This window comes from Platalea leucorodia, assembly GCF_965183815.1.
Source record: "Platalea leucorodia genome assembly, chromosome: 2".
In the NCBI taxonomy this organism is placed as follows: domain Eukaryota; kingdom Metazoa; phylum Chordata; class Aves; order Pelecaniformes; family Threskiornithidae; genus Platalea; species Platalea leucorodia.
The window spans coordinates 34,177,846-34,199,491 of record NC_138824.1 but is presented as its reverse complement, the minus strand read 5'-3'; the positions used below and the strand labels follow the sequence as shown (position 1 = coordinate 34,199,491).

At 38.6% G+C, this 21,646-nt stretch overlaps 1 protein-coding gene across 4 annotated transcripts in view; it reads left to right on the top strand.

Moving 5' to 3' along the window:
- Positions 1–21,646, top strand: part of NAA16 (N-alpha-acetyltransferase 16, NatA auxiliary subunit) — a 72,458-nt gene that overhangs the window by 2,176 nt on the left and 48,636 nt on the right. For 3 of the 4 annotated variants that reach the window (XM_082331165.1, XM_082331163.1, XM_082331166.1), the window contains exons 2-5: positions 10,948–11,032; positions 13,289–13,393; positions 17,596–17,753; positions 18,886–19,020. In XM_082331165.1, the coding sequence (XP_082187291.1) occupies positions 10,948–11,032; positions 13,289–13,393; positions 17,596–17,753; positions 18,886–19,020 (483 nt within the window). Of the gene's footprint in view, positions 1–10,947; positions 11,033–12,199; positions 12,268–13,288; positions 13,394–17,595; positions 17,754–18,885; positions 19,021–21,646 lie in introns of those variants that run through there. The other variant, XM_082331164.1, reaches the window with a different exon arrangement.

The window sequence follows — 21,646 nt, the reverse complement described above, 5'->3', positions numbered from 1 at the left end:
GGCAAGGAAAAAAGAGATGCATAAACTTCAGTGAAGCTGATATGGAAATTTACTTGCTTTCTGAAGCCTTCAGAAGACTTAACTGGTGCTGTGTAGTGGCTAGTCACAGTTCCCAAAGTGTTAATTGCAAACTCTTACTTGTTGGCTTGTCATTTCGTGTATTGTTACGGCTTGAAACTTAGTTTCTTATTACTTTTTCTAGCTAGCTTTTGCTTTTTCATGGTGCACTCTCTTTCTGGAATACTAATGTCTATATAGTATAAATTGAACCCTTCGGTTCCTTGATGTGTTTCAGCATATTTTAGTAAGTAGTATAGCTCGTAGTGCTAAAGGCTCTTTAACTGAAGCAGCTTTTGCCTGCTTTGGCACTGCCAGAATACTTGAAATGACTAGGGATGCTATGGGCATTTTAAAAATTGGGGGGGGGGGATTATGTGGGAGGCTGTATAATAAGACCTTGCAAGCATGTAGTGATTTAATCATTTGGAACAGATGCAAGGAAACTCTACTCATATATTAAGACTAAGTATTTTTACAAACACTCTGTGGAGAATTAGCAGTTATGAAATGGGAAACTCACTCAGAGATCATGAGAATTACTTAGGAGTCATGACTTGGTGTGCGTATGTAACATGTGAGACAGGTTATTGGCAGTCTAAACAAGATGCCTCCATGACAGCAAACCAAGCTTACTGAGCTGCCCAAACTAGTGTGGCCTCATGGAGTTCAGTGTAAGCTGTGAAGTCTGATCAAGAAGCTGAGTAAATAAGTCTTTAAGCCACATCAGTTTGTGTGCCTGCATGCGTGGCAGTACTTGAACAAGCTAACTTAAAACTAGCTGTGATGTGATTAGGGATCTAAGAGCAATTGCGGCATAGGAAATAGTCCTAGTTTCTCAGTACTACTGTAAGGTAGTGCTAGAGCTCATTTGTCTTGGTGTCCTGACTTCCAGGTTTGTTTTGTCTTAAGCCTTACTTACACTCTTCTATAGGGACTTTTTCTCAGACCAGTGCTCTTCCCCTGGAGGCTCTGATGCTGCTTACAGATGTGATGTTGCTTAGGAGGGAGGGGCTGAGAAACTTGAAGCTCTCCTCTTTCACTTCTCAGTCTCACAGAAGGCATGGAGGAAGTGTTTGAAAGCTTCCTGGCTCTCCCTTTATGGAAAGAGAGAAAGGCATCCATGAAGAAGAATTAATACAGGAATGCTGGTGTGTTTCTTGCCACTTAAAATCAGTCTTCAGCTCATGTGACTTAAGTGAATTGGGCAGATGCTATCTAAAATAAACATGTACATGTTTATTAAACATTATTAAACATGTACATGTTTATTTAACCTGAGGACCCAGGTTATAAACTGTTCTCATCTTAAAATTAGTTTTAAGCTTTGGCTTTACAGAATCAAATCAGCTTTGTGTGGACAGGGCATGGTAGTAGTCCTTATGAGTGCTTTAGAGGAAAGCCATGGGGTTGTTGTCATACTTTCACAGCTTACTTGCCAAATTGTTTTTGTTTTAAAGAAATGCTTAGTGTCTTGTAAAAACCATTGGTGTCTGCCCAGTATTACACAGTGTAAAGGTATTGTCTGCTGTTTGTTTCATGCTAATATAACTGTGGATGGTATCGTGCCTGTAAGTAATTAATCCTTTGATTTCTTAGTGAATTCCACATATTGTTGTTGCATAAAACAAGGTTTGCTGCTTTAATTGCAAATGTGTTTCCCTTGAGGAAGGGCTAGCCTGTGAATATTTCATCCTGTTATGAGGGAGCAAGTCCTAGTACCTCTTCAGATACAAGGCATTACTCTCACTGAGACCAGTTTAGCCGTTTACTCTTGTTTGACTAAAAGTAATTAAACACAAAAACTCTGCAAGTATATCCCTTTGTAGTGACTTGTCACTGCTTAGTTCATTCAGGCATGTATCTTCCACTTTTTTGGGTGAGGAAATCTTAGAAGTTACCTAAAGTGCCCTGTCTCTGAGGAGTTGCTCAGCTTTTCTGTAGTGTCCTTCTTGTACCCTGACTTCTAAAGTAATCTTGAGAGATTTCTTCTTTGATAAAAGATCAATATGCAAGTGTTTTTAGGAGTTAATTAAGTTAATTCTTATTCAAAACATTCTAAAAGATTTTTCATTTTATTTAATGAAATAACAATGGATTCTAAGCATGCAAATAGTCTCCTGGTAATGATGTAGGGGAGTTAAAAAACTATTAAACTCAGTAATTGGGAAGGTATGATGTTACGCTAATTAATGCCTCCCACATGAGATTAATAACATAGCTGAGGTAACCATTGTACTCTACTACTGGAGTAGAGGATGTTTCAAGTCTGTTAAAGATCCCTTCCTTTGAAGGTAGGAGTATGGACCTGGCACTAAAGAATCTTCTGGTGTAGCTCATAAGACTGTATTTGTGGTGTGGTTGTTACTTGTGCCGCTAAGGAGGGGCAGCATAGGAAGAGTGTAGGCTGTTTACTTGACACTGGCTTTCAAAAGAGGTGGTGAGGATGCCTGGCCAGCTGCAGGCTACTAAAACGACAGAATTGTGGAGAATAGATTAATGGGAAGAGTCAGTAAGGCTCAGTAAGGGAAAATCATGCTTCACATTTGTCAGTGATTTGAGGGAGTCTGATTTGGAGAAGACTTTATCCCAAATAAATATTCCTGGTTTAATTTTTTCAAAGGAGTTTGTAAATGTCATCGTGAAAGGCTTATAAAGCAGGCTTCCCTGGAATGGTGCTGGTTATTTATTCACTCTGGACTTTTTTTGAGGAACATTCCTGTATGAACAAATGATAACTTTTGAGAGTTAAGTCCTATTGTGTTTTGTGCTGGGACTTTTTCTTAATTGCCTATGGTTGTATTGAACAGAACAAGCAATGAATAGCAAGAAAAGTTCAGTTGTACAAAGCTACTCATGGCACAGGAAGTAAAGGCCACCTGAAAACATGCAGAAGTACTTCATGTTTTTGGAGTAAGTGAGTCATAGCAAGTAAAATTGCTTGTAGATGGATGTTAGACTTGGAAATCTCAATTTAGTGTAGACCTAGTATGGGCTGTGAGCTGGATTGCCCCTAAGATTTGAGATTTTTAGGGATTTTTGAGGTTCTGTTAAAACAATTTCCTTGTATAGTAGTTGAAAGCTGGTGAATCCTGGGAAAAGAAAAATGCTGTTGCGCCACTGCTTAAGTACGCTGCAAGTCTATATTTGCAATGCTGTGTGTATTGCTGTTTCCCCTGGTCCTGCCCCCAAGCCTCCTCAGAAGAAGGATGGAAGTATGAAATGACCTTCTTGAAGGAGACAGAACTTAGTAGAAGATTCTGAAATTATGAACAATCTGGAGAAGTTAAGTAGGGACTTGGTTGTTTTCAAGCTATCATGCCTAGTTTTCATTTTGGTAGAAATGGTGGCTGTGAAGTAGCAGGCTCCAAACAAAGGTCTTGACAAAAAGGTAGTTATACTGTGGAACCCTTTGCTGCAAGATGTAGTAGCTATGAAAAATTTTAGGCACTTCGGGGAGGGGGAAGCCCTTTTTTTGTGTGTGTGAAGATATACTTTTTGGCTCGCAGGATTGGTGAGGCACAAGCTGAGAACATTCTGGTGCAAACTGTAATAATGCTTGTTATGCAAGCCTCTCCCTATGCATCTCCCTATGCATCTAACACTTGTGTCTTGCCTCTAGTGGCCCACCCCAGGTGGGTCTGATCTGTTATGATACATGCAACTTTTTTGTCTGAATCACTGTGAAATCTATAAAAGTGTCGAGATGAAGCTGGCGTTTAAGGCTTGCATCGGTAATTGCCTTGAACTTGCTTTAAGATGTCTATATAAAAGTGTAACTCTTTTAAAGGCTGAGATTTATATATATGTGTGTGTGTGTATCAGGTCTCACAAAAGAGTGCTGATGTTGATATTCCATTTGCTTAACTGCTCACAGATGCAGTTCCACTGGCTTGTAGGGCACCTGCTCAGTCTGAGTTCTTGCTAAGCAAACTGCAGTCTCATCCTGGGAGATGTGGCAGATTGGTCTCTTCAGTACTTTTACACAAAATGTAGTTTAAAAACCAGTTGAAAATGTATGATGGGGCTATGACTCGTCTAATTTCTAGCGTTTCTGTTATGGTTTCTGCTTTGCAGAGGCATACACATGTTTGTAGATGGTAGAGAACTCTACTAACTCAAATAGAGAGGAAGTTACAGATGCTAAGTACTTGCAAGCAAGAGCTCTTTCTACTGCATGTTCTCTTGTTTGCTTCAAAGCAAAGGATGTTCTAGGGATTCAAGCTGTATTGAATGTGTGTGCACAGAGCAGAATAAGACTAGGTCTTAATTTAAGGCAAGCTTTTTAATAACAAGCGTCCTCCTTTAAAAGAGGCATAGTTTATAGGGCTGTTAAAGATGTCTCTGATGAGAATGTTGTTTCAACATTTGTTATTGCACATGTTCTTTCTGATAAGAAATACAGTATCAGTTTTATTTTGCCAATAGTACAGAATACAAATAGCAGGGATTACAACTGTTACTGTACAGAACGCAGGTGGGAATGTGTTTTGTGTATTCTGTAGATTTGAATTTAAATAACTGGAAAAAGCTGGTTGAAGGAAAAAATGCTGTTCTATGCAGAGAGTCACGATAGTGAAAGCTTAGATATTACTGTGACATTACTACTTTGATCAAAACGTTGCCACTATATGTGATGCTGCCCGCTTGTTCTATTGTACACCACTGTCTGCGGTCTGACTCAGCATTCTTCTGCATTGCCAGGTCTGGGGAAGGGCTATGTGGCCTGTCCATTTTGACAATTGAAGCAAGCAAGGCTGGACCTAGGTTGTCTTCCTCTTCTTTTTATTTCAGCTGATGAGGCTAACCACTCTTACCAGCAGAAAGTGGGTAGTTTTTATATGCATTTATAAATACCAGTAGGGCTTGGGGGAAAGGGTAGAAGAACATGTTGATATTCTGGAAGGGTTGTCCTGGGACTAGAAATCTAAGATACTGTGAGAGTGGGAAAGCAGTAATGAACTTTTCCCTTGGCCTCTATGAGCTGAAGCCCCTTCCAGCTGATACTTTTTCCCATTCTCTCAAACATCAGTGAACCGAAATCAGTGTGGAGAGAGGGTTGCTGTTTGGGGAACCTCATGCAGAGGTCCCTAGTCTGTCTCTGAAATTTAATTGTATGATGATGCTTTCTTTTCCTGTATTAGTATTGCAAAGTATCCAAATATTTCATGATACAAGGAGCATTTCCAACACAGATTCTGAACTCTTTCAGAACTTAATCATATGTCATTCAAACAAGGTGGTGTCAGACCTTGCTATCAAACTGGTGGATAATTTGGTAGTTGTTATTTGTTAGCATAGGAACAGTATATACCGAGTTCTGCCTAAAAATGTGATTCAGGTACTTAGATTTTCATCAGCTGCTGTGAGAAACATAAATTGTCTGTTAGGTGGAGATGACATTGTTGTATAGATGTGCAATAAAACACGAAAGGGTTTTTAAAAGGACCAAGGTTTAAATGCCAATTAAGAAGAATACTGACAGTCTGCTGATGTTCCTGTATTGATTGTGCCTCGTTTTGGTCAGAAATGCATATTAATAATTTGAACAGCCCCTAAATACTTGTCAGATAGCTCCCAGGAAAAGTTGCTGATCAGAATCGCAGTCACTGATAACTTGGAGGGGTTTTTATTACTGCACTTGATCAGCATTGCGGCATGGAGAGATTTCCAGCACAACTGACTTCCAGCATTCTTTCCATAGGGCTTGATGTGCAAGCCTTGTCCCTTTCTCTAGGCTCTGATGTTCCACACTGAGCTCTTGGGTTCCTTCCTTACCTGTTCCCCCCCCCCATCAGTTGTTACACGGCAGACACAGTTTAAGAAATTGAAGATGTAAGCATTGAGAACATAAGATAAAAATTTTGTTTAAATGAATCCTGGGTGTTGCCAAAAACCCCAGTCCTCGGTGTTGCACCAAAATCTTGGCAACAAGAGAGAAGACGCTACCTGACAAGAAGAATGTTGAAACTCTTGTTGAGTACTGAGAGGTCTGCAAGCGGATTATATGGAAGTACAGTAGCAGGGAAGACTAATAAACTTAAAGAAATTATGTTATTCTAATAAAGCTTGAAGCTGTTTTTATTCAGCTACTTAGAAATAGTTAAATCAGTTTAAATGCTTATTTTTCTTATTGGTGGTTCTGATGGTCCAGCATGTTTCTGGCAAGGCAGCCTGTTGATGTGCAGACCTGTATTAATAGAACATGGGCTGCACAGGTAGGATCTGACAATAGTGTTAAATTGTTGGCAGGGGTTTGGATTTAGTGCTTGACAAGTTCTTGTCAAGAGACAGCAAAACCAACTTCCAGATTTAGTATTGTTATTAAAGAAAATTGCACATAGAATCATAGAATGCTTTGGGTTGGAAGGGACCTTAAAGATTATCCTAACTCCCCTGCCATGGGGAGGGACACCTTCCACTAGATCAGGTTGCTCAAAGCCCCATCCAATAGTTTGGGTTGGAAGGGACCTTTAAAGGCCATCTAGTCCAACCCTCCTGCAATGAGCAGGGACATCTTCAACTAGACCAGGTTGCTCAGCGCCCCGTCCAACCTGACCTTGAATGTTTCCAGGGATGGGGCATCCACCACCTCTCTGGGCAACCTGTTCCGGTGCTTCACCACCCTCCTCATAAAAAATGCCTTCCTTCTATCTGGTCTGAATCTACCCTCTTTTAGTTTAAAACCATTACCCCTTGTCGTATTGCAACAGGCCCTATTAAAAGTCTGTCCCCATCTTATAAGCCCCCTTTACACATAGAATCATAAATGTCCTGAGCTGGAAGGGACCCACAAGCATCATCAAGTCCAACTTTTGTCCCTGGATAGGACAACCCCAAAATTCACAACATGCATATGCTCACCATGAGACTGGTCAGTGTGTCTCGTTTGGATTGAACGTCTTCGCTGCAGCTGTGTTACAGTCACAGACCATCTTAAACAGCTTAAAACTATTAAAACATTTCAGTTGATCAAGGAAGCCTGGTTGCTATGCTTAATGCCACTCTTTGGTTTGATGTGATACCTGTCCTCATTCTTCGAATGTGATACTACGTTTTATTCAGCCTTCACATGAAAATGGTTTTTGAAATAATACCATGTCACTTCCATACATTCAGAGGCGCTAGGGTCACAGAGTGAGAAAGGGAATTGGTTGCTGCAACTGCAGTCAGTCTCTCTTTGAGATTTTTTTTTGTTAAATGGCTTCTCGGAAGTGAGTGTTAATGTTTGTGGGCCATAATGAGATGTTCTTCAGCCATAAAATTGCCGACCGGTGTATTAAACTCAGTCTTCAATATGTGAAAAACGTAGTTGTCTCAATACAAGACGTTTTCTTAAGTGGCAAATGCTTTGTCTAGGGAGGTATAGTCTGCAAAAGCATCCCTTTACTAACCTGATGTTGCAAATAGTTAAACATAATTTACATGTAAATAGCATATGCAATTGAGTAGTGATGCATGAAGTCCTGTTTTACAAGTAATGTTTGCAAGCCATTCGGATCCCTGATTCTGTTGATACTTAGTAGTGGAAGGGTTTTTGTCTTTTCAAATGGTGGAAGGGTTTTTACGTCTTAAAAAAAGATGGCATGATACAAAAAAATACATTAGAATTTGTGAATGGTAGTTCCTTAAATAGAAGCAGCAAAGCACTGTAATACAAGATCAAAGTTTCCTCTTGCTTTTCATTGTTGTATCCACGTTACTAGTATTTTTTACCTTTACAGTTATAGTTACTTCCTAGATGCTGTGCTTATTTGACCTCTGTGTAGAGGCACCTGATACTTACCTGTAAGCACATAAAATGATGTCTAGCTTAATTGTATGGCAAAGTCTACAAGTAGATTACATCTTTTGAGTTAGTGTTGAAAAAGGCAATAAACCAGGATGACATGTTTGCCAGAGGGGGTAACATCCTTCCAGGAACATCTGGTAGCAGAAGTTCTGGATAACATTCTGGCCTTGCCAAAATCTCCCTTTGAGGTTTCAAGCGTGTGAACATTTGTGATTTGGCTTTAGTTTTAGCAGGAAATTACTGCCATGAAAGGGTGATGGGGAGCCTCAAGTTAAGCACAACAGATAAGGCTGTTAAACAAAAAAAAAAAACCTGGCATATTAGCTTGAGCTTTTAATATACCAAGACTTAATGCAGTGGGACAGATACTAATGAATGCATTTCAGCTATATTTTTCCTGGTTAGTACAAAACTTGAGAATACATGTGGAGACATCAGGTTTCTCAACTATGAAATTCCCATCTGTACTACAAAATGAGATGGTATTGTATGGCATCAGACTCTGGTCTCTTGTAAATAAGGTACAGGTGGAGCACGGTGTGCTCATTGACAGCTTTTGGGTAGACAAGTTTAAAAGCACGCCGTTCACGAAGTTTGGATGCTTTAAAGCCCTGGGCTTGTCCATGTAACTGAATCTGTAAGCCTTTCGGTATATCTGTATCTGTTGATGAGAAGCAAATAATTTGTATTGCTGAGCAAAGTCCTTTTCTCTTATATTGGCGTACGTTTAAGCCAATGTATTGGTATAAATACATAACTTAATTACAAATGGACATGTGTGTATGTATGTATTTGGAGGGAGCGGGGCTGGGAAGTCACCTTTTGACTAACCAGCAAGGCTTGTCGCGTAAGCAGTGGAATTGCATAAAGTTACATTTTTGTACTGATTCATTACGTTTCTGTGCTCAGCCCCTCTTTTGTCTAGTAACTAGCAGCTGGGCAAGAAATGCTGTGGTTTGTGTCTGGCTTCGAGCTGACCTGTTTATTGACAAGTACAAGTATACTGGTTGTCTATCAGCAGGCCAGACAAATGGGAATATTAAACTCGTGCTTCTCTCTTGTTGAAGAGCATTAACTTCTCTCTTCTATCCAACTATTGGCCTTTGGAAAATGTGATCTTGTTTGTCCTCCAAAAATCTCAAATTTGTCTATAATTATCTAAGTTCAGTTCTTATTCTAGACCTGAGACTGAACTCTATAGGATAAAAATGTCAGAACAAGGATAATAGATGCGATTTCCTCAAGTAGTTAATCTATTTTAAGTGCATACTTGACTCAAATAGCTTCTGTTCTGTGGTTAAGCATTGCTGTATATTTGGAGTTTCACTTAACATTGCAAGAGTTGTGAACATCCATCTGTGATTCTACTATTCTGTTACTTTTTCAGGCATACCTGAATAAATTTAGAGAGCATACTTAGAGCGTTGTTGGTATTTCTTTGATTCCTTAAAAATGATACTAAGCATCCTATATTTAAGAAAGAAAAAATAGATGAATGGGAGAATTTGACCTTTCCCTAGCAAGTTTTGCTGCAACCTGGGTCACTTCAGATAAAGATGTGGAAACTAGTTCTCAGTTTAAAATTCTCAAGGCTTTTTTTATTGCTGTTGTTTAAATATTAATTGCCATAGTATAACTACTTGCCTCTGATGGGAACTCCCTGGCCATCCTGCCAGAAGTCAGCCAGGCAGAGCAACCTGATCCAATATCAAGGTTAGCTCTGCTTTGTTTTGAGGGGTGATTTAGGTGGCCTCCAAAGGTTCCTGCTGACCTAAATTATTCTGTGATTTAGTCTCCAGTTAATCATGGTTAACTGCAAGTGTCTTGAGTTTCAAGGAACAAAGACTTAAAAACTGTCTGCAGTTAAGCCCTTTCCCACAGACTGGAGGAGGATCCTTGTTTTGGCACCTTAACCAATTACCCAGAAGTGAGCATAGGCATGTTTCTGTATTGCTTGTACCCTGGGAAGTGATGCGGTGATGTATTATGACTGCAAAGGAGTTACTACACTCTGCATTAATTTAACATAGATTTTTACCTCTGTCCTGGAAGATTGGTGGAGTGGGAGTGATCAGTGAGAGAAGGTTGAAGTGCTCAAGCATATAACTGAAATGACAGTTTCTCCTGAGAATAGCTGACTAATTTACAGCAGGACAATACACCTTTATTAACCAAAAATGGTGCCAAGCTAAGCCTGGTTTGTTATTTGTTTTTTTTGTTTGTTTGTTTGTTTTTTTTTCCTTCAGGTTAAGAAGCTTAAATGACCTTAAATCATTTTCATGCTTGCTGATACAAGGATGTCTTTAACTGGCTTAAGTAAACTTGTTTTAAAGTGATCAACTGTAGTGATCTGTAATTGATGTAAATTACTGAGACCTTACTAACTTATTAACATCAGCTAATATCTTTCAAAAGAAGAAAAGGGACCCAGGTTCACACGTGGGGTTTTTTCCCTTGTGTTCCCACAGTTGAACTGCATTGTTTGCCAGTTTACCTCGCGGTTAGGTAAATGGTACCCTAAATAAATCTAAAAGTAGCCCTTAGCTGTACTATTCCAGCTAGAAATGAGACTTTTTTTTTTAAATACCCAGGTAAATTCTCCCTCCCTGGATATCTATATATATAGATTTTTGAGGTTACAATAGGTCTATCCCACTTCATGGTTTCTCTCTTCCTCCCAAAAGTCTACATGGGCAACAAGCAAAGTCTTCTGTCTGAGATTTCTTACTTTAGGAGGTCACTAGGCCAGGGAAATTCTCAAAAGTTCTGTTAAGATTTCTAACTTGGCTATCTGTTTTAAGAACTTCTGAATCAAAGTAAATATTCCTACTTGCCTTTCCTGTTTCTGTTGAGAAAGAATTATAACTTTTATAAAAAAGGAGACCATGAGGTAGAGCACTGGCTGCATGTAAATGAAAGCAGATAATCTTCTGAATGCTGAAAAATGGTAATGTAATATGAATAGTCATATTCAGCTAGAGCTTGTTAGTGATCTGATTTGCCATACCTTACTGAAAGAACTACTGCATTTGTAATAGTATGTTATGATACTCTGTTTTTAAATGCATTTCAGTGATTGTATTCCATCTTTTTTCCAGAAATGTTATGAACAAAAACAGTACAAAAATGGACTCAAGTTCTGCAAGATGATCCTCTCTAACCCGAAATTTGCTGAACATGGAGGTAACTGCAGACTCAAAAGATTTTTTTTTTTTTTTTCTCCTGTCATGAACTTGAATGTATAATCAATCTATTCCATACTATTGGGAAAGAAAGGAGCCTGTTGCTGAGTATAGCTCTGTCCTTCTGACTGAATAATTACTCTGGATTTTCAGTCTTTGTGCATTCAGACCAAGTTTTCACCCTAGCTCAGTCAAACACTCCTGTGCGGTGGGATGTTGAAGATCAAAATACATGGTGGAAGCACACTACAGTGAAGCTTCCAAGTAAGTTGCCTTTCTAGGTTTCTGGGTCAGAATGCTAGTGTGGGGTTTTTCTTACATTCCTGCTTAACAGCAAGCCCAGCCTTTTTTTGAATGTTACATGGAGGTATTCTCCCAATGAATTCAAAATCTTGCTTTTTTTTGTCAAGTTAATACTCTTAAATTTTCTGTACTGCATACCAAATTGCTACTTATAAGGAGCAAAGTTAAGTGTAATACTGTTACTGCTAAGACTTGAAGCTAAAGACAGAATCTGGAGGCCCTGTTCTGATAAATATTGCAGAAAATGGGACAGCAAAATGTTGCTTCTATTTACATGTCAGAACTTAATCCTCAGTAAGATACTCTAATTGTATTACAGGGTTTCTGTTGTGTGGTTCAGCCAATCTTTCCTTCTGATACAGTGAATTTTTCTTGTTTGTTTGCTGTTGAAGCAGCCGAACACGGAGTGTGCATGTACCGTGTCAGTAAAATTATTTTCCTATTTGACATTGTCAAATCTTGGCAAAATGTTTGACTAATCCTTTTCATGCTTCCAGCAGTGTTTGCTGTTTCTTCGTTGTTTTCATTACTTCCCTAGAGATAAAAGTACAGTTTTCTTGTTGCTTCAAAGCTAGAGTGGCTTGTCCAGCTCTGACCTAATACATTTGTCTCTACTAGCTCTTGTGTTTTTATAACATCTCAGTATACATCTCTGTCTTTTCTGCTCTTGCTGCCTCTTAAACTTTTCCAGGACAACTAGCTGCCTTGGCAGGCCACATACTACTTGGGCTCTGAGCCACTAATGGCTTTGAAGCTTGGGAGCAAAGCCTGGAACGAACAGCTGAAGCAGAACTAAGCCAATGAAATGATCTGATGGGAAGCTGCACTGTTGTCACACTTAGCTTCAGAGACAAGGAATTTGAAAAATTTAGTGAGAAGGTGGCAAACAGATGGATTGCTGTGGCTGGACAGTTATCTCCCTGGTGTGGGAAGGTAGGAGTAGCTTGCCCTCCTTCCCACAGTGGGGATTTTCTTTTTCAAGCTTCCTGATGTTGCTGGGAAGGTATCATTCTAGCTTTCTCTGCTCTTACAGTGTGGATGTAGGACAATTTAAAAACAAAACAAAAGCCCTGGCTCATTTTGGGTCATCATTCACTTTAGGTGTACTTTTACAGAAAACTGTGTTAAACAGATCTATCAATGAAACTTGAAACTGCTGTAATGGCTGACCTTGAGATGATGGGCCATTGCCATTAATACTGGGGAAAAGGTTGCAATTGGAGGAAAACCAGAGTACTATAATGAAAATGTGACTAATCTTCTGGCAGGGGCCAAAACTAAGTGGTCTCTTTTTAGCAAAAAAACCTGAAATATGAATCTGGAACGTGTTTCAGGCATAGTGCATGCATTATATACAACTTGTTTCCCATAGTGTTACTTGAAGAATGGGGGAAGAGAGGGAGCAATAGTCATACCAACGTATTATTTGGAATCTTGTGCCTCTCAGAATGTTGATTAAAATGCTACTACTTTGAGAAGGTCTTTTACCCCCAAAATACTGTAGCAGGAAAGATGCTCCTCTTAACTTTGTAAGCAACCTGTAATAGTGGAGCTGGCTGTGATAGAGATCTGTTTTTTATGGTGTGACACAACCTGATGAATTTTTTCTTGTTCTGCCTACCTGGAACTTTAGCACACATTGAGAAGCTCTCTAAAATTGCTTTAGCTTCTTGTTAACTCCCTTAAAGCCAGTTAAATGTATTTTTTTAATTAATAAAGTTTGTGTTGTCTGTGTTCATCACATCTGTACAATGCTCTGCAGTGATCTTTTTAAGGCCAATTTCAGGAAGGGAAGTGCTTCCATATAACAGTCTTCAGCTGTGCTAGGCTGCTATCCTGATCTAAATTTATAATTTAATGGGGAACTTCACTGTATAACAACTTCAAAGGATATCTGCACTGTGAAACTGGCATATGGGAAGTCAGAAACATAATTATATGATATTTCTTACAGAGACGCTTGCGATGAAGGGACTGACCTTGAACTGCTTAGGGAAGAAGGAAGAAGCATATGAATTTGTTCGTAAAGGACTTCGTAATGATGTAAAGAGTCATGTCTGTATCCTTTTTAATACAAAACCTGATCTTTTTGCTATGAGTTACCACTTCTGCATGTATGATTTTGTTGCTACATCAGTACGTACTTCTGAAGTACATAATGTGGTCTGTATAAAACAAAGTCTAAAATAAGGTATGTACAGTGAATATTAATTGGTAATCAAATACTTAAAAAAAGGTTTTATTTTCCTGCCTACAATTTTGCAGAATCTTTAAGAAAAAGGCCCTTTACATTTATCTCTTAGGAAAAGACCATCTATGATGTTTACTTTCTGCAGAGAACAGGTGTGGCTTGTAAAATTTGGCCTTTTCTGAAGTTTTTTTCTCTCTTAAAAAGGTATAAGAAGTCCAATCTAGAGGTGCTCTGAAATGATCTATTTTGCCACTAAATTTTAGGTAATGGTTTAGGTCTGCTGGCTTGATGACTACTACTCTGTTCTAAGCTTGTCTTCCAGAAGTTCATACCTGCGAAATACTTAACAGCTACCCAAGAGCTTTGGGAGTAGCTGCCTTCTGTTTAAGCCACGGGTAGGAGGCTACTTCAGATTTGCACGGAATGCCTTACTTGTTCTGTATGCATTTGAGTTGCATGTTAGGGGGCAAATTTCCTGTTAAATATTTGTTTTCAACGTTAAAAAAAAAAAATAAATCTTCCTTTATCACAGGAAATGCTCTATGATGGCCATGTAGTTAAGACAAAGGGATGGCTGTTTACGCCGTTCCTGTATTAAACATCCAGGGAGCTAGAGGTTGGGAAAAACCTGTAAGGGAATGGAGGTTATCAGTTACTAGAGGTATGCCATAGAACAATCAAAGATAATTTGTACCTTCTTGATCTTCTGAGGAATACCAAAGCAACTTTAATCTATGTATAGGAAGTCTCACACCTTAAATCAGGGAGCAAAAGAATCTGGGTGAGTTAGTGGAGAGTTTTGGGGGATTCCAATTCCTAGACAAAATTCCAGAGTGGGATTTATCAGCATCACTAATTCTTGTCTGCAATTCATGCTGACTCCTAAAACTGTCTAGAAGACTTCCCTACAAATGCTGGAGGGACCTGTGCTTTTTCAGATCTAATTTGCGGGGTGGGGTGGTCAAAGGGACCCTCTTCCTGGGCAAGTTTAAAAAAAAAAAAAAAAAAAAGTTGGGGTTTTCTGGTTATGTGTGTTAGCAGATTTTTATCAGTGTTTTACTGACTTGTTAAACTTACCTTAAGAAGACTACAAGGATTTTTGTTTTCTGAATTCAGAGAAAGTGTAAACTCATCTGAATCCTGTTAGGTGCAAATGTTTTTGTTTTTGTTTTTTTTAAACTGCATCCATAGAACTAGCTCTGACAAAGCAAGAAGTTCCAACTTTTTACAGTCAAGTGTCTTGTTACAGCTCTACAGAGAATCCCCCTGGAGTAATCTGTCTATGCAGAACTATTTCTCTAGTGAGCACAAGCTACCTGATAGTGAATTAATTCCAGACTGAGCATCAGGTTTGTCACAGTACTTTCAGTTGTCATCTCTTGGTAAATTCTAAAGAAATAGCAAACCTCTTTTGCTGTTACCACACTTACAAGAGCACCTGATGTGCTCTCATAATGCCACTCCCCAAATATCTGAATCTTTCCTGATGGTGGGGCTCCAGTACATGGGGAGAGTCAAGACTAGGAGAATATATATTCTAGCCCATGAGATACTGAGATCTGCGGCTGAGCTTTTTAATAAAGGTTCCTTCTGCATCCTTTGGAAAGGCTTGTGACTAGCCATGAAGTTCTGATGAAAGTTTGAAGGCCTGTTGATCCTCAGTGCTAGTTAAGCAGAGCTTGGGAGGTTTTCTAAAATAATGCTTTCATTTCCTGTTTTATGTGAGCTTAATATGTCTGTCATTTGGTTTAAAGGGAGAGGCAGTGGGTAGCCACTAAGGTCACCTTGTTCCAGTAGCTGGTTTCGAGGAGGTGCAATACATCTGTGTGTGCTTATTTTCTTGTGGTAACATTTGAAGGTGCTTTTGGTGTATTTTGTCATCTGTGCACCTGGTACACACAGAAAGCACCTGGTAGGGGGTGTTTAAAATACAGCTGGTCACTTCAGTGTTCTGACATGTTTAAGGAGGAGTAGAAGATTTTAATTCTTCTGTGGTTCCACATATTGAAGTTTGGGGGAAAATGTCTGTTCTAAAACTGTTTAGAAATCCAGAAATTTTCTGGTCAAACTACAAATGAATTCTGACCTATTTTTGTATATAACTTGAGTAATGATCTAGTCAGAGATCTACACTTATTTCAAGAATAAATGTTTTAAGTAATGGCGTGTTATACTCAGGATGCTGTAAAAACACATGCCAGACTGTTCAGAGCTGTCTACTGTAATAAATTGGTGGCACTATGCTTTATTGGCTTGTATCAGCTGTTAAAATTTCTTATCCTTAGTCTTGACTACTGTACACAGTTATTTCTGAAAGGGTTTATGCTTTTCTTTACTTGATTGCGTGGTGAAGAATATGATTTATGAAAGATTAAGCCAGTTTACCAGTTGAATCCAGGAATGGTAATGATGCCTGATAAATGACTCAAAGCATCATCTTGGTCTAAGTACACTGTTAAAGTGCACATAAATTCTTCTGGACTGAATTGTCTTGCTCTAGGCGAGAATCTAAAATATCAGTAGTTCTGCGGCAGGTATACGAAGATGCCACATTTAACTTCGATCCATGTCCTGAATACTTGAACTCAAATAGGCAAGGCAGGATTTATAGAAAGAAGTAGCAGTATTAGACCAACTGCTGTAACTGTATCCAAAATCGTTTCGTCCCCCTTTCCTGTTTAGTCTTAAATCATTATGGCAGCAATAGCAGCTCTCCTAGCAGTCTCAAAGATGTGTATGGAGTTTTTGTGTGCTTCAGCTGGCTGAAATTGATTTGGTGTTCCCATAGAAATGCAAAACAGGGTCTCCTGCTTGTGTATTAGAAGTTTCCTTCAAACTGTTAATTCTTACAAGTCTTTTCTTTTGGCTGGAGTCTTATATCTTTCATTCTTGATAATTACAAACCTGTTTTATATTTTCATATCTAGAACTTACTTCAGGACATGAGTCTTTCTAAGAAAGAGCAAACTTAGTTCTGTTTCTTTTAATTAATTTGACCAGGTTAACCCATTGAATTTTTAATGTGCTTTCTCAACTTTCGGAGATGTAAAGTTTAGAAATGATTGTTTCTTTGGAGGGAACAGTTGCTTCTGTTTCAATTCAATAGCATAAGAACTCTTAAATATTTTGGTTATTAGCACTATGAGTTATTTGTGACATCTTAATTAAAAGTGAGTGAAGGATGGATACACTTCTCCCCAAGATTTGCTGTGTTCTGCTTTAGAGGCACATGGGAGAGCTTCTTGAGAGAAGTTCTGAGCCACTTCTAACTTGAAAATCAAAATAAGTTCAGATTTACTACTGTGGAATATGTTGTCTCAGTGAGCTACTAGTAACCTGGAACAGCAAAAGGTGGATTGTGTCAAGTAATCTTTCTTTTAATACAACTTTTCAAGACTGATGTAAGCACACACAGCGTAATGTGTTGCTATGATGCGTGTTGGTTTCATGCTTTGAATTCAGAATCTTTCGAGGATAAAAAAGAATGCTTGTGAGAGAAAAGTCTGTTGAAATAACACTTCTGATGGCAATCTGAGATGCTGAGAATGTGACAAAGACTTTTGACGCACAGAAATACTAAGATTTCCTTTTGTCAATGAATAAAGTGTAGCTCTGTGTTTATCCCTTACTGTAAAATCTGGAGACTAATTGAGGCTACAGATTCGCAGGTGAGGAGAAGTAAAACTTGTACACCAATTGTATTGTTAGAATGAGACACTTCCATGAGTAAGAATTCCTACGGTAATTACAATAGTATGTTTTAAACAATACATCTCTAGGAATAACTCTTCTGGGTCTTGGGGAGTTTGGATCATTTAGTTTGTATAACAGTGTTTTTGGGGCGGGGGTATGAATGCGACTTAACAGAAGACTTTTAAATGAGATGTCTTTGCTTATTTGGAAGCATTTAATATTTCAAAATGTGTCAGTAAAGGCTGGCTGCAGTAATCAAATTTAATTTATAAGGGTGTTGATCTTCAAGGAAGATGTCAAGTTGTTTGGTCTGTAGCACAAATGCACTGCAGTTACTTTGTGAAAACTGTGAATGTATCTTCCTTAACATGCATTAGGTTGGCATGTCTATGGTCTTTTGCAACGTTCTGATAAGAAATACGATGAAGCTATCAAGTGTTACCGGAATGCGCTGAAACTAGATAAAGATAATCTACAGATCTTGAGAGATCTCTCTCTGTTGCAGATTCAGATGAGGGATTTAGAAGGATATAGAGTAAGTATTCCCTTTGAATTCCCATTTATTGCTGGTAGCATTCTCTTGTTATTTTATTCCATTATTAAGTCTTTTATTGGTAGTAATTCTGTTGATACTTGTTTTTGCTGTTTCAAAAGTGTTTTAAGCTCTTGTCTGGGAAAGCATGAAAACATATTGCAGGAGAGCTCCATATAATATAATGTTGAGAACAGGACTAGAAGTACCGTTATTCTGTACAATTTGACTTGTGGATCACCTTGTGAAACTCTAGTTTTCAACTCATTTTTCACTAAAATAATGAAAATAAAAAGGATAAGACTTAGCTTAGCAAGTAGGAGTACTTACTGTGCTATTGTAAAGTACTGCAAATGGTGTTTGGGTGCATATACTGAAGAGGTTTTTTGTGACAATACACTATCACACATGTTTCAAGTATGTGGGGAACTTGCCCCATGATGACTGATTTCTTGAATCCCAATATGGATTTTTATCCTAAATAAAACCTTAAAACTTGTCTAAAAACAGGGTTAGTGGTTTCAAAACGGCTGAACTGATGTGGCTGTGAAAGGGAAAAGTTCTGCTCCTCTCCTGTCCTCTATTTCATGTAAAGCAGAGGACTGGACTGTGGGCTTCAGCATTAGGTGGTCTCCGCTGAGGATGTTGAATTTGCTAATGCAAGAAAAGGGAATAACTGACTTAGGGATATGACTTGACTCAGGAAGGGGGTCTGAGAAGTACTGCAGCAGTGTAAGTAAGAGGACCTTGTGCCTGGGCATGAGGAGAGTTGTTCTGCTCTTTCAGTGGCAGTGAGCTCATGCTTTCTCATGGAAACCCCTCTCTGAGATTTCAAAGCTCTATCTTTGGAAATAATTCAGGCACTTAAGAGGTACTCTGGAAAATGACACCTTTTGTGTCCCAACAAGCAGATGTTATCCTTTGTGCCATGACTCCTATTATTTAAATGTAGCCCCCAGATTTGTGAGATGGCAACATGCTGCTTTTGCCCATCCCGTTAGAATTTAGAAAACTGCCTAGGGCTTTTAAAAGATCTTTTAAAATATTAGCCATACTGGTGGTAAATCATGATAAAGGTGTAGTAACTCTTTTTTAACATCTCTGTTATTTTTAAATTGCTTTTCTTTTACTGAAGGAGACAAGATACCAGCTACTTCAGCTGCGCCCCACACAACGGGCTTCCTGGATTGGATATGCCATTGCGTACCACTTACTAAAAGATTATGATATGGCCTTAAAACTACTTGAAGAGTTTAGGAAAACCCAACAGGTAAGACTTCCTATTCTGGAAAGAGAACACTTTCTGTATAAGAGACAGAATCTGAGGAATCAGTTCTTTGTAATTAAGAAGAACTGATTAGGAACCAGTTAAGAACTAGGAAGAAATTTATTTGTAGAGCTTTTTGCTTTGAGCAGAAAAATTTCGAAGAGCTTAGCAGCTGATGCAAATTATACTGGAATACTTTTTCCCTTCACAATAGGCTGTTAGGGTTGAGGGTATGAGGGTAGACTGATGTGGAGTAGCTGATTAACTCAATGTTTGTGAGGCTTGTAGCTAAAGAAAACACGTGGTGATCCTGTCCCTTTACAGTAGGTAAAACTTTAGAAAATACTGTTTAGTGTTGGATGTGCTCATTTACCCTTTTTCCTGCCATAGCCTGGATGCCATTACATCTCTGCAAAGAATGTGAAAAGAAACTTTTTCATTGCTTTATATGTGTCTGTAGATTATGCACTTGAAGTCAGTGCTTGGTGTCAAAGTAACATGAAAGCATAGCTGAAAATTCTTTGTTTGACAAGATTTGGTGTTACTGAAACTTGTTGGAGTAAAGCAAATGGTACAATGCTAAAATCAGAGTATAACCTTTTTTTAAGAGAGAGACCATTCCCTTGTTCTGTTATTGGTAATGCAGAACTATAAAGTCTGAGTTAACAGAACAGAGTGGATGTGTTGATTATTCTGTAACATGGAAAGAAAAACCATGTTATGGGAGGCGTGCTGGAAGTATCATGTGCAGAATCTAAGATATTACCTGACCTATAGATTGTGATTTTCTTTTTCTTAAACAAAAATCTCACATCCTTACTGAGATAACTGCATTTGAGATATTATACAGCCGGAATGGGACTAACTGTAAGAAAGGAAATTAATAATTGCTAGGAGGGACCAGTGTTTGTGTCTTGATCGTGTATGGTGGTCAAACAAAGCATGTTGCAAGCCAGGTATATATAGCTTGATATTTCAAAAGAGCTGTAACTTCAGTGTTGAATAAAAACTGAAAACAATAAGTTTAAACAAAAATTGTGTCATCTTTTATGAGTGTTTGACAGCCAAAAAGTCATGGTTCTCGAATGAGTCAGCAGAGCCCAATTTGAGTTCAGTGTCGAAATGTCTGTTCAAATTAGAAAAAATATACGAGATGAAAAAACTGCAAATGAAGTGTAAGAAATTAAAGTTCTTTCAAGGACTAACAAGGCTTAACAGTGGTATTGGCCCCTTGGAGAGAATGGAAGCGATGCTGTTAATGTTGTTGTCTGTTCTAAAAGGTTGTGCGTAAATATGCTTGTTTGAGGGCAGTCATGATGATACGCTCTTCAGTCTAGTGACTAAACCAGATTTAAGTACCATCTGCCATAGATGAACATATTAAATCAGTTGAGTCTGCTGTGCAAGTTATCACAATCTTAAATCTCATCCTAAAACGAAGAAATCCTGAGAAGATCTCAAGCTCTGATGCCATTTTTAGTGAAACTGGCAATATTTGGGAAATTTCCATAAATAGGAAAATGGTTTGTACTTGAACAATGAGCTGTTTAACTGTTGATTAGCATAGTATCCGCCACAGGCAAATGGTGGAAAAGCTGATTCAGCATCAAAGGACAGAAATATGCTACAAATGTTGGGCAACATGAGTTTATAGAAAATTAGTTGTGTCAAGCCTTTCCTCTTTTTTGAGATGGGTAGAGAGAGTTAAGTGGTATGTTGTGTTTTCTCCCCCAAAAAACTAAAAATAAGGATGACCACATTAGTTTCGTTTCTCTTGCAAATAGAGAGTCTCGTGCTTTGCTGTGCTAGCTCCCTGAGGAGTGCAGGCCCATGTAGAGCCCCAGCCACTGGAAGAGAGAGAATCAATGTGTTGGGTCCAGAACAGTCAGGAGAGCCCAAGCAAACTCACAGCTCAATTTAGCTCTTAGACAATAGTCCCCAAATGTACTGTTTGTGCAGTCTCTGGATATTTAAGTCCTGCACTTAAAATAGTTGAGTTCAGGACACTCCATTGATCTCTGAGGAGGTACACTTCTTGCTTGCTTTACTTTCCAAATCTCCCCTCTTGCCCTGTACTTTGTATGCACGCCAACTCAATAGATAAACCTTTGTGACCGACTTGATAGAATATTGCACGTGACTGTGATAAAAGGGTGATCTTGTTCAAGGTTTAAAAGGTGGGCTGAAAGACTGAAGGGTTTCCAAATCACTAGTGAATGGGAATCTTCAACAAACTCATGTTTTCGAGGAGTTTTATGGCAATCTGTATTAGGCCTGATACTGTTTACCATTATTGTTAATGAATAAAGAAGTAAATGTAACATGTTATGTGAAATGCTGCTGTCTTAATAACTGGTAAATAATGGTGATGTAGGGTGATCATATTCATTTACTTGGATTACTCAAGCAGCTCTGTCCATTCAGATGTGAATTAACACAGCCAAAACCAAGCAGTAAAACTAAGAAAGAGATCAAGGAACTGTCATTTTAGTGATTGTAGGTGAGTATCTGAAGATGCAGTATTACAAAATAACGGAGCTGATCTAGCTACAAGCTGTTGCCAAAACCAGCAGTCTGACTTTTTCCTGTGTGCTCCCACTGCTTCCTTGTGCAGCACTGGTTGACTCGT